The following is a 14,405-nucleotide window of genomic DNA, read 5'->3' as shown; positions in this document are numbered from 1 at the left end:
GACAAAAACTTGGGGTGGGAAATTGTCCTTTTTTCCTATTTATAATATTAAAACATATATATTTGCATCAATATTTGTCACTTTCTCTTTGGTTAACTTTGCGCATGTGTGTGTGTGTTTGTCATGCTCTAAAATATAAGTTTCGAGCATTAAAACTTTTAGAGAGAATATCAAGATTCGAACTTCTATCACATTTATAAAATCTTCACTTATCTAGTATAATAGTTATGAATCAAGTTATTGTGCCTTAAGATATACCTATTTAACTAATTTGGACGAGTTCCTTGCTTTTTAGAAAAAAAAAAAATGTAAGTTTCATGTTGGTGGCGGCGGATAGCTGACGGTGGATCGCCTGTTTTGCCAAAATTTGGCCATGCATCTACATCATACTGGATGGTCACTAGCCAGCAAAATGAAAATGAATATTATCCCTAGCATTTTCAAGAGGTTAGTAAGGAGTTCTAGGCCTGCAAGAACATTATACATGGCCTTAATCTTAAAGAGAGTAATACTATCAAGTGGGGTAACTCTCTTTTTTGCAAAACATTTCATCTCTTAATTTGCAGTGATTTCAGTACTCTCAAAAGAGTAATGTCATGTATGGAAATAATGTGCATAACTTTGTATACAAACAATTATATATCATCGTGTGATTGAATAAATTTAAATTAAAGATAAAATAATATTTAATCATATAGTGACATGTTATTGTTTGTATACAAAGTTATATAAATAGTAAAAGAAGCTTGGCCAAAAGACTTATTCCCACCTAAGGTTTAGTGTATTCTCAAACTTTTACCCGCTAAGTTTCAAAAACCTAAATATCCATCCATCAACTATTAAAATTAATAAAATTTGCTAAATCTAAGAGTAAAAACACCATTTAACCAATAATATTAAAAAAATTATTTCATTTCCTCTTTTAGTCTAAAAAAACTAATAATATGCTCCCATCCAAAAGTTTAAAAACTTACATTTTCTCCCTAGGATTTGCATTTTTTTCCCCTGTTTCTTTGGCAACTAGAGCCAACTAACCTCCATGCGGGTGCACCCTCCCATCTCCTGGACAAAGATGAATAATCAGCCAATCGGAAGTTGGTTGACGATTTGTTGGCACAAATATGTTTTTCAAATTTTTTGGGAGAAAAAAATTATTAGTTTTTTAAATTAATGAGGGAAAATGAAATATTATTAGTTAAATAACGTTTTTTCTTTTAAGATTTAACAGATTTTGTTAACTTTAATAACTAACAGGTGAGTGTTTGAGTTTTTGAAACTTAATGAATAGGAGTTTGAGAATACACTAATCCTTAGGTGGGAATAAGTCTTTCGGCCAAAAAAACTTCATGGTATTCATATCTATATGTATTGGTGGCCTCCTAGGCATGTGCCGGACTTTATACATACATATATACGTTTACTTTTTGTCCCTTACATAGGGAAGATACAGGAGAGCCAGCATAAATGAGAAATATCTATGTTACTTAAGATTTAAGAGTTGTGGAGACAACAAGATTGAACAAGATAATTGTGGTCTGAAATCTAGTGATCAACGAAACCAATAGTGGCATCATTTTGAGTGATTGAAGATGATTTTATTCTCTGCATGACATGAAATATGGGTCAAAAAACATCGGATTATGCATCAACATTCAAGTTAATGACTCTATATTTCACAATTACCATCATTCTATTTCTTGGCTTTTAGGAAGATAGCTTTGTTCAATGCGAAAAATCACACCAACCAGAAGCCACTAAGTTGTGATTCGTAATTCAGCGTAAGCAATTAACAAAACACGTGTCGGGTATCTATGACTAGAGTTTGCATATAAAAGTTGTATTAAAGTGTAAGAGTATAAGAAGTGCTAAAAGTGAGTTAAATTATAGAGCATAAATAGAGAGAACAAATAGCCTCTTCTTCACCTTGTAATCTTCTTTGTTCATAATGTAAAACTTTTCTTCAAATACAGTCTGGTTTTTCTTGATTTAGGGTCTCCATATGTGTTCTTGTGTTCCATTTGTCATTTATTCTCTAGGTCTCATAACACTAACACTTGATCTAATTTTTGTCACTCTTGACATTTTGAAATGCTTGCTTCACGTAAATTAAACTGAAACTCCTCCCTTGACTAGAGCTCTTCCTTAAATTGCTTCACAAACCCTCAAATTAGTCATGAACCTCCACTTTGGTACTAATTGTTTACCCTAATGTGTATAACACCCAAAACCATGAATAATATAACAAACCTAAAAAAGATAATGTTTGAACCAACCCAAAGTGGCATACTCCAAATCCCAATAAACTAATAAACCATAGATCAAACTTGATAATTGTGTCATTTTTAAACTTGAAGGGGCGTTTGGTTTGGGTAATATTTTATTACCAAAATAGAAATATTACATTGAAAATATATTACTTAAAAAATTACTCGGTATAAATGATTAATATATTTGATAAAATTTGATAAGTATAAATAATTATTGTGTTTGGTTAAAGGTAATAAAATATTACTAGTAAATTATTTTATTTAAATGCCCTTGAATATAATTATTTTTAAATATTTTTTATATTATTTATCATATTAATTAAAAATAAATTCATTTTTGTCTTAAAAAATTAATAAATACTAATATAATTATAATAAAATCAAAATTACCTTGATAATATTTAAATACCTAAAGTGAAGGTAGTAATCAGATTACCACCTATATTACTTATCACATCAGTATTAGTAATAAAAAATTACTATAATCTTTTATTACTGACAAATTAAACAAAAGAATAAAAAATAAATTACCAAGATAATCTTTAAAAATCATAACCAAACGGCCGTGAAAAGTCACAAAAAAACTGCTCACTAACACTCTATCCCGACAACCTAATTACAACTTTTTAATAGCTATTGGGTATTCTATCCATATCTCTCACTATTTGTGATTATCTAATTAAATACAAAATAACCTATTTATAGTAATTAATTGATGTAGGACAAAAAACTATTTACATTTTTTTATGAACATACGATATTGGACAAAAAGATTCAAGTCATGTTGGCGCACTACTTAAATTCATGAATGACAGAGCAAGCCTAATTAAAATAGAAAACTGACAAGTATTTGGTTTGATCCAAACCAAAGTGGTTTATTTTAAAACCCAATTCTTTAATCAATGGATCATTACAACTATATGATTTTTGAAAAAAAAATTATAAAAAAAAAGTTTTTTTTTGATTCTATTATACTTATAAAATATTAACTTATTTAATGAAGTAGTTTATAATTGATCACTGTGCTCTGGATTTACTCATCAAACAATTATAGGTGAGATGTCCGATTACAAAAAAATATGTCTTTTTAAAAATAGAAAATCCACAAAAACTTTTTTCAATGATTTAATCTCAAAAAACTCAATTACACTTAATAATTCATTATTGTTTTATTGTTGTCTCTAACTATTTGAAATTACCTCATCAAAAAAACAAAACAACTTATTTATAAGAAAAAGGCTCCTTACAAATTTTCAAATAAACAATGTGACAAAAGTGCCTTTTTCGGCTTTTTTTGATTCTGTTATACTTGTAAAATATTAACTTATTCAATGAAGTAGTTTAGAATTGATCACTGTGTTCTGGATTTACTCATCTAACAAATATAGGTGAGATCTCCGATTATAAAAAAAATAAAGAAAACTTTCTTTAAAAACATAATGTGAGACAAAATTCAAAGTACAATCTCAACGTTACGGTGTGTACACAAGGTATCCTGAGGACGATAATTTGACATAAACAACTGCAAGTTAAATAGATTTTGATTCCAATTCTACAATGAGTCTAAAAAATTAAAACACAACACTAATTACAAATTGTCTTATTGATATTGAATCCAACTCTAATGTGTTTACTTTCATGGATGACTGAGAAATTTATTCTTATAAACACATCACTGCCGTAGGATTGGCATAATTTTTTTTCAGTGACATCAGATTCTTATATTCAAATGTGTATCTAATTTCGAATACCTAATTAGACATTTAGATAGTGTGTTATTATGTGATTATATAATTTTCACTTAAAAATAAAATAATATTTAATTTCTTAATAATACATCATCAAAATATTTAATTAAATACATAAAACTAAACGTATATAGCATCGCTAGTATGTATTAAACCCTATAAGGGTAAGGAATTAATAAGAGGGGTGATTAAGATAGTTGGAAATGATTAAAATGAGAGAGGACGACTAAAATTACGACAACAAACAAAATTACAGGAAAAGGACTGTGATAACGATGAATTTTCCAAAACTTAAAATATAAGGAAATAATAATTTATATACATATATATTATTTATGTACATAGATGATATATTATTATATGATTAAATAATTTTAAATTAAAAATAAAATAACTCCTAACCATATGATGATAGATTATATATATATATATATATATATATATATATATTTCTTGTTTAAAAAAAGAAAGTAAGGCAAATGCTTAAAAGTTAAAATTACCAAACCACCCCTATGACCCACGAAAAAATGTTAGTGTATGGAGACAATGTTACAAGTACGTAAGCAACATGAAAGTTGTTGTAAATCTAATTAATCAATTAATTAATTGCACCCACTCAACATTATTTTAATAATTATCTTGTATTAAGTCAAGCTTATCCGTTGTCCACCAATCTCTACGGATTTCAGCACCCTCTTCTACCACATAACCTTCTTGGTGTTAGTGGGCATGAGGTATCCAATTTTATATTTGCATTTTAGCTACTTTACATATTGTCACAATGTCACCAATGAGATCACTAATTTCTTTTTTATTTCTGTTTTGATTGAAAAGTCTTGGTTATAATGATTCCTCAGCAAGTATGAACATAATAGACTTATTGGAATAACTTATTTAAATTTTATACTTCAAGTTTTGTTTGTGAATTTATTTCATTTATTTTTTTGGAAATAATTATTTCATCTTCTATTAAAATTACAAAATTATCTATACCACTTTTAAAAATTATTAAAACTTGATGTAGTTTTAAAATATTATATTTTGATTAATTTTTTAGAGGTGTAATTATCATTTTTAAAATTACTAAATCATATATTGAAATTTTAAAAATTTCAAAAATATGCTAAAACTTTTTTTAAATAAACAAAACCCTCACAATTTTTTTAAATTTCATTAACATTTTTAATATTTTTAAAATTATTGTTTGCCCCCCAAATTTTGAAAAGGGAAATAAGAATGTAAGTGGTAAAAGGAAAATAAAATGAATAAAGATAAAAAGATAAAATTGAAAAATTTACACAAAATGATATTTTTATCTTCTTACTTAACGAAATTTACTAATGAAAATAGATAACTGGTGAGAATTTGATTTTTTGAAACATAAATAATTGAAATTTGTCATTTCAGCAAGCCTCGAGTGGAAAATAGTCTTTTTACCTCCTTTTTTTAAGTAAGTATGATACAATATTACATTCATATAATATATACATACATACATACATACATATATATATATAATTTAGGTGAATAAAGTCACTTTTTGACACAAAGTGAGTAGTAAATCTTGATTCATATATATGATATTGAAATCAAGTTAATGGGTGGTGATCATTTAAATTAGAAATATAGATCATAAGGAAGCATTAAGTAAAGAAGAAATGTCTCTGGTAGGTTGGAGAAGTGGGGTGCACAATTGGTACACTTGACAATATCCCGTATTATTAATGAAAGTCCCCTCAAATAAAATAACCCTAGTGAGAAAGAAAAAAAAATATAGAAATGAGGTGACAAGACAGCCAATAAGGATAGAAATTGGTGAAGAAGCAAACCACGCGAGCTTGCCTCTGTATGGCATCCCCACAAAAAATGTCATGCGCTCATTTTATAATTATATTATTCATGACTTTGTTTATTTTAGTTTCTGGTTAAATCTAAGTACCCCTTCGTGCATGTGCCTGACTGGTTTTTCTAGGGCTTCTGCTTTTTCCCTTAATATTCATGGCCATGGCTTCCTTCCAAATTTTAGTTGTGGCCAAGAGCATAGATGAAGTTCAAGTTACTGCAAAATCACTGTAAGAGTTCATTTGGTGTGGATAGTGGAAGAATAACATAAAGATAAAGTATTATAAAGATTATTTTGTGTAAATCATTAGTATGTTTAGAAAAATAGATAGATATAAATAATTATTATATTTGATCGAATATAATAAAAAATAAAAAATTATTATTTTATTTAAATATTATTAATTATAATTATTCTAATTATTGTGTTTTCGGATATTGAGAAGGATTCTATAAGTTGCAAGCTTAGTGAGGAGAAGTTTCAGTCATGGCTTCCTTCCACATTTTAGTTGTGGCCAAATACATAGATGAAGTTCAAGTTGCTGCAAAATGACTTTAATGGTACATTCGATTCAAATAATATTTTATTATTAAAAATAAAATATTATAAAGATGATTTAATATAAATTATTAATATATTAAATAAAATATTATAAAAATTATTTAATATAAATTATTAATATATTTAATAAAATAAATAATTATAAATAATTATTATATTTAATTAAATGTAAAGAAGATAAATTAAAATATTATTTTAGTTAAATATTTTTAAATATAATTATTTTGAATATTTTTCGTGTTACTTTTATTTATATACATAAAATAATAGAATGAAAAGGAAAGAAGAAGGACACTCAAGAGACAAGAAAAGAAAAAGGAGTCTAAATCTGTCTGATGATATTTTTGACCAATCAGTGCACTCAATTCACAGAAAGAGAAAGAGAGGGCATTTGCCACCATAGAAATTTTGTTTTGTGTTTGCGATCCTTCTTTTTTATTTAGTGGAATTAAGATTGCAATTCAAAGTACATCCAATTTGTCTGCATCGACTTCCCCCACCACCACCTCCCCAAAGTGAATTAATCTTTTCTATAATTTAATTAACATTTTTTTTTTTTTAATTTTCAGCTCATCTCACTCGTCAAGATAGATAACCTCATTAACAATCTTCAAAATATGCGTTTGACTATCTCAAGGACATTTGTGGCCGTAACATGTCTATAATCTTTCAAAAACCACATAATTTATGGTTGTGCATAAAGTCATGCACTCTCATAAGCCCAATAGCCTAATTTTTATGAACCTCCCATTTTCTAGCGAGTCGTTATTGAAATGAAATGATAAAATGTGACAATTTATCTCATTCCAACAATAATTCTCATTCTAGATTTCGACAGGTCTTGGGTATAGATTTCTGAAATCCTCATTAAAGTCATTTTACCTTGAATTGTGAGGAGATAGAAGATGTGAAAAACAAAGTAACGTGCCTTCAGCCTAACAGCTTGGGGTGTAATTTACATTCAAAGACTCAATAATTCACGAGATTCTACAGTTCACACAAAGTATCATTTTTCATTATGTTAGAGATTATTGCACCGTTTTTCACATCATCCATCCCCTAATGAGTCAAGGCAAATAATTTCACTAATGATCTCCACAACCTACGCCCAAAATCAACCGAATTATGAATAAGTTTCATCTCTTGTGAACATTTTCAAAAGAAAAATCCACATTTTACATAAATGGGTTCAAGGGAAATTAATTTCAAGCCTTATGTTAATCTTTAAGGTATGGAGCCAGCAAACATTATAAAGTTTGCAGCTGAAGTCAACATTGTTTTGCCATACTAATAAATAAACAAATGTAATTGATGGAGGAGAGAAAGTCAGGATTAGAATTCTGGTCTCCCATAAGAATATAAAATTGGACCACAAGAAGTCACCATTAAAATGTGGCAAACTTTTTTTCTCCTAGTGTTTCATGTCTAATCCAATTGAACAAAGAGAACGAAAAGATATGCTTTGCTTTTTGGTAATATATTTTTAAGTCATGGCATGAAATGTATCTTAATTTATTCATTAATTAATTCACATTAATTTATTAATTTTTTTATAGTCATGAAGGTTCAGAGAACTTGTGACATGTTTGGCCAAATCCCATAGACTTATATTCTATTTCTATATCTTTTTCCAGTGGTACTTCCCATCTTTTTAGTTGATTTTCGCCACAAAATTACTGATATGATATCAATTTTTGAATAAAAATAAAGTCTAAGTTCTCAATGAGTTCCTGCCTTGTTCACACGTGGTTTTCATTTGGAATAGCAATAAAGTTGAGTGCACTCAATTTTGAGTATTTTATTGGATATTTAAATGATGTGTTATTATATAATTAAGTGATTTTGAATTAAGAAGAAATTAATACTCACACTACAAAAAAAATTTATAATAACGAGAGAAAAATAAAGTATTCGATCATAATAAGCATTATTTTCATGGTTTTTATATTTTCATTAAAAATAAGCAAATTTATAACTTTAACAAAGGGATAATTATCTTTAAAAATTTATTTTCTACCATTAAAACTTTTTAATAACATTAAAACTCTAACGATAATAATACTTTTAACGGGAGAAACTGTAATAACTAGTGACGACAAGATTTTTTTTTTATTATTAAAACTTTTTAACAACAGAAAATAGATTTTTAATTATCATTTTTTCTTGTTAAAATTATAAATTTACTTATTTTTAATAAAAATATAAATAATTAATCCTTAAAATTATAAAAATAATACTTATAAGGATTGAATACTTTTCTTTTGTTATTGTCAATTTTTTTATAATATTAATTATATAATAATATATTATTTAAATACAATATTTAACCGGTTATGATGGTTAATTTGGTGTCAAATATGAAGTGGGTGTTGAGTCATCAACTCCTTAAATAATTTGGCTCACTCTGACTATGATTTTGGCAGAGGGCTCCCCTTTTTTTCTTGCCTCTTCTTTCCAATATTCGTTAGGTGACAAAGTCCTATTGGCTTAAACGGTGAAACCCGTGTATATAATATAAACAATATAGTCATCCAATTAATTCCAAAACTTGACTTCTTTAACACCATTTACTGTCTCTTCTACTTTCTCCAGCCAAAACGTTTCCCCATTAGAATAATTCTTCTCCCCACCATTCCAACCTTCCTCTTTCTCTTTCATGTAAGCATATACATAAATTAATAAAATTATATATATATACTTTAAATATATAAAATAAATACATAGATAATACAATAATCTATGATTAAGATAAATTAATAACCAATCATATAATTATACATAATTTATAAATATATTTTATGTATTTAAAATACGTACTTATAATATTATTCTATGTAAATGTATGGAGGTCAAAATGATTATCCTCCACTATGTAACGATGTCCATGCATATCATCCAATACATGCATATTTTAATTATCTATGATAATAACTTATGTGGGAGAATATCGCGACTATATTATTTAATAATTAATCAGTCTGAGATTTAGCTTACAACGTGTTTCAAGAGAAAACACAATTTGTTATACTAAAGTGGACAATACCCATTTGCAAATTCGTGTAAAATAGTAGACAATATTTACTTGTAAGCCATATTTGCTTTTATATGCTAAAAAAGAATCATATTTACTTGCAAACTTGTGCAAACAATATCTATTTAAAAATTTGATTTGTTTGCAATATGATTATCAGTATTCTACAATACACGATATATATTTTATGATACAGATAAAAAACGATACTTATTATAAGGTGTATTGAATTAATCTGATATAGTAGACATATTATACAATATAATACGTATCTTACGATATGATATATATTACAGATATAGATCAATTTATACTTTTTTAGAGAAAATGATGAAGTAGTACAAGTGTATATGAGAAATTTAAAATTTTTGAGGATTTTTTGATATTTTTCAAAATAATGATGTGTTAATAAAAATTTTTTATTATTATATTTTTAAAAAACCGTATCATACGATACTTGATACATGATACGAAAAATTAGGTTTTTGATACACATTATAATACGTAATTCGACTACCATGGTTTTCAAGCCCAAAACAAATAATATCCATCAAGTTATCTCGAATATTAAGCATGATTATTAGTGTTCAATGATATACAATATGTATCCTATGATACATATGATACTGGTAAAAAATAATATGTATCATAAAGTGTATCAAATTAATATGATACAAGGGATATATCATATAATATGATACATATTCTATAATACGATACTTATTATCGATGTAGATTAATATATCTTTTTAGAGAAAATGATAATGTAATAAGGGCATATATAACAAATTTTAATTTTTTATAGGTGATTGTGATATTTTCAAAATGATGACATTTTAATTAAAATTTTTTATTGTTTTATTTTTTTAAAAGTTGTATCATATAATACGATATGATATTTGATACAAGATGTGAAAAATTAGATTTTTAATATACGATATAATATACGATTCGATTACTATGATATTGTGAGTTTGCAAGATGTGAAAGTTCAAAATATATGAGAATGAAAAAAGGAAACCTTTTGCATTCTCCTTCTATTTCACACACATCATCTTCGTTAACATAAAACTTCTTATATAGAAGATAGGGTATAACAAAATTGCATGAGTCATTACAACCACCATAGATCATCATTCATTTTTTGGAACCCTATTTGAGTCAGGCCTCTCCTTCGAAACTAAAACAACCACATCGAGAGAAAAATTAACATTTTACTAACTAAAGTTATTCTCATGCTTCCTTACCTAACATTTTACCAAGGATTATATTGTAAAAATATTTTGACTTTTAAGTCTCAATGGGAACTCTTATGACATTAACAAATATAAAATAAAATGTTATGTTATTTTACAAATAGTACATGATCTCAATGATTTTAAGTATATAATCAAAGACCTTGTGAATGTAATGCCAAATTGCCAACAAGGTAGGGACCTCAACCTTTCTTCTTCCTATATAAACACCTTCTTTCTTCAACCTTCCTCCCCCCTTCAATTCTTCTCTTCATCTTCCTAAATTTGATTTATTCTTCTTCAGGTTTGAAGCCATGCAGCCTAGTGATGTTTCAGGTCTCCATTATCTTCTTTCTTCAAACCTCTCTCCGTGTTCACCTCATTTTACCATGCCTAATCAGAACTACAACACGCCCACTTGCCAGTTCAACAATTTCTTGAATCCGCTGTTAAATTTTCATTTCTCTCCTCAAATCCAGGAATTCAGCACCCAGCAGTCTTCTTCTTTCAGCAACAACTCAACTTCTGATGAAGCCGACGAGCAACAACTGAGTCTCATCAAGGAGAGGAAGCAGCGGCGGATGATATCAAATAGAGAGTCTGCAAGACGATCACGCATGCGCAAACAGAAACACCTGGACGAGCTGTGGGCGCAGGTCGTCTGGCTCAGGAACGAGAACCATCAGCTGCTCGACAAGCTGAACCGTATTTCTCAGAACCATGACCGGGTCCTGAAAGAAAACGCGCAGCTCAAAGAGGAAGCCATACAGCTTCAGCAACTTCTCACCGCCATGCAACTTAAAAGCCCTTTCTCTACCTTGACAGATTTGGAAGACATTCAGTGCAACACAGCTTTGCTAAACTAAGATAGAGTTCATGGCGATGATAACATTTTTGTCTTTTACCTTTTTTTTTTTTTTCTGGGTTCCCCTCTTAAAGCTTGTATGAGATGATGATGAAGATGATATAAATATGGCAATAAAATTAACAATTTCTCTCAGATTTTCCATTTCTGAAAATTCGACGTTCATCTCATATATTCTTACTGAGATCTATGGAAAAATACTGTTGCCTGTGACGCCAGATTTCAGACTGTAATGGTCATAGTGAAATAGATTTTAAAAGATTAACAGGGATGTTGATAATGACATACATATATATATATATATAGTGAAACGGATTTCTAAAGTGGAAAGCTGTGGAAAATGAAAGTCATCAGGTGTCAAGAACAGAAAGAAGAATGAGTGGGTATTAGGTAAAAGTTTTGATTCATGGTGCAAGAATTTCCATGAAAAAGACATATACTTATTCATATGGAAAAAGCTAAAGCTACATCCACCCTACTTTAGCTTTTTGAGAGCTGCCCTAATTATTGTCATAAACAAGGGTGGATTTAAAGAGATCTGAGTTCAACTTTATGTTAGTTTAATTTCGGTTTAGTTTTAAAAAATTGAACTAAAATCTAGGTTCAACTTCAATAAGTTTGTCTTAAACTAATTTAAGCATAGTTGCCCGACGTTTAAAATTAATTAAAATGATATCGTTTTATATCTAATTTTTTAAAGTTTGTTAGCTCCACGAGTCAAATACTCTTAAACTCAAACTCGTTAACACGAAATCCTTAGGCTTGAGCTGGCATCCACCTCCAATCATAACACAACCTTATTTATCCTTGTTTTGTTTTATATAATTTTTTGAAAAAAAATTCACTCAACTATTGAATTCCCAATTTTAATGTACACTATAACTTTTTTCTTTCATTCCAAAACAAAGGAGAATAGGTGTGCACGCTCTGGTTTAGTGTAATTTAGAAACTTTTTTAAACTAAACCAAAAAAAAAAAAGATTTGAAAAAATTTCAAATAAACCATTTTAAGTTTTAAACCAAATCGAGCAAACTGAAAAATATGGATTGGTTCAATTTAAATTATGGTTTAAACCTATTTAAAATTATTCACTTCTAAATATATAATATTTAAAAAATAATAATTAAATTTTAGTTTTTTAGAATATGAAATAAACATGTAAAATAATTATACAATAAAAATACAGTTAAAATGTAAAAAAATAATAAAAATAAATATGAAAAATAATTGGTACACCTAATTACTTATTAAAAAATTCTATTAAATATAGTTTTTTATATATATATACACACAAAAAAAAAATACGGCTTGTAGTTTAGTTTAATTTGAAAATCGTTCAAATTGTAAACCATATTTTAAATCAAACCAAACCAAATTAAACTGTATCTTTTAAGTAGTTTAGTTCAATTTTACGATTTGAATTGAATTATATACATCCCTATAAGAGAGAAAAAATTCCTGTTTAACCCGGATAATCAATTCTTTAGTTTTACATTTCCAAACACAGCAATGAAATATTTCATCATTGGCGATATTTGTCAATATTTTGTTTGATAGATGGTTCTAAATGCAAATTATTTAGTTACGTATGAAAACGCTGCGTGGTATTTGACTCAAAAGATTAATGCATGGCAGGGCTCTGCACAGCTGAGTTCAATTTAGGCCTAAAAAAGGAACCCAACAAGGTGTTGGTTTATTTATATCGGATCACTCTCAGTTTTGCCTTTGCATGGCAGGGCTCTGCACAGCTGAGTTCAATTTAGGCCTGCAAAAGGAACCCAACAAGGTGTCGGTTTATATAGGGAAATTAAATTAAATGTTTATTTTACTTTTTTTTATTAAGTAAAAATATATATATTTTTTTATTCCTAAGTAAAAATATTCTAAATTTTTTAAAACATCACAATTACCCTTTCACCACATCTATATAAATTCTCTCACTCTTATTATATACACTTTTTATATCACTTAAGCACTCACTCTCACTCTCACTCTCACTCTCACTCTTACTCTTATTTTTACTTAATATCAATTACTACAGATTCGTTCGGAAGGAAGAAGTTCGTATTTCTAAATCAAGTCCAAAAAATCAATTCGTGAAAAAAACATTTATATAGATCTTAACTCAAAACTTGATTTTATTTGTTAAATCAAGTTTGTATGTCACGTAAAGGGGCCATTTGAATATTTGATAATAATTTAAAGGTTAAATAAAATGTTAAAAAAATATGGAAGACATTTTGATATTACACAATATATAAAAGATTTAAATAACATGTTAAGAATAAATATATATATTAAAATACTCTAAAATGTCAATAATAGAAAAAATCACTCAAAAATATGAAAAAACAGATCTGAATTTCGAAAACTACACGTTTGAATAGCTTAGGAACAAGAAAACCAAAAAGTTGATCTGAAATTTCGTAATTACATCATAAAACATGTCTCAAAAAGCATAAAACTAAAAAGATAAATGTCAAATTTGAAAACTGCATATCAACAAAGTCTAGCTCGGTCACAAACAAACTCAAAATCATAAAAACTGAAAATCTTACATTTGATAAAATAAAAAAACTGCATAATAGAACTCCAAATTGAGCACAACCAGAAAAGTTGGTTGTTGGTATAGAGCTCGAAACTGTTGATATATTACAGGTCACGTAACTCCTCCCAGATCAAAAGTTATGGGTGTTCAAAGTTTATCTTCTATAGACCCTATAGTTTTAGAAAAATCAATTTCCACTCAATCCACAGTTTTCATGGTTCAGTGTAAAATTTTTCACAGACCCCTGTGGATCTCCCCCTTTTCCCCCTCCCCCTAAAATTTTGAAAACGCTAAATTCCCCCCCCCC

At 27.9% G+C, this 14,405-nt stretch overlaps 1 protein-coding gene across 1 annotated transcript; it reads left to right on the top strand.

Annotated features, from left to right (window-relative positions):
* Positions 1 to 10,859: 10,859 nt before the first annotated feature.
* Positions 10,860 to 11,682, top strand: LOC123198297 (basic leucine zipper 43-like). The gene has a single exon (XM_044612984.1). It carries the CDS (start codon positions 11,000 to 11,002, stop codon positions 11,549 to 11,551), a length of 552 nt encoding a protein of 183 aa, XP_044468919.1. The 5' UTR covers positions 10,860 to 10,999; the 3' UTR covers positions 11,552 to 11,682.
* Positions 11,683 to 14,405: the final 2,723 nt, after the last annotated feature.

This window comes from Mangifera indica, chromosome 15, assembly GCF_011075055.1.
Source record: "Mangifera indica cultivar Alphonso chromosome 15, CATAS_Mindica_2.1, whole genome shotgun sequence".
Taxonomy (NCBI): domain Eukaryota; kingdom Viridiplantae; phylum Streptophyta; class Magnoliopsida; order Sapindales; family Anacardiaceae; genus Mangifera; species Mangifera indica.
Note: the sequence above shows the minus strand (reverse complement) of the source record. Positions and strands in the feature narration are given on the sequence as shown.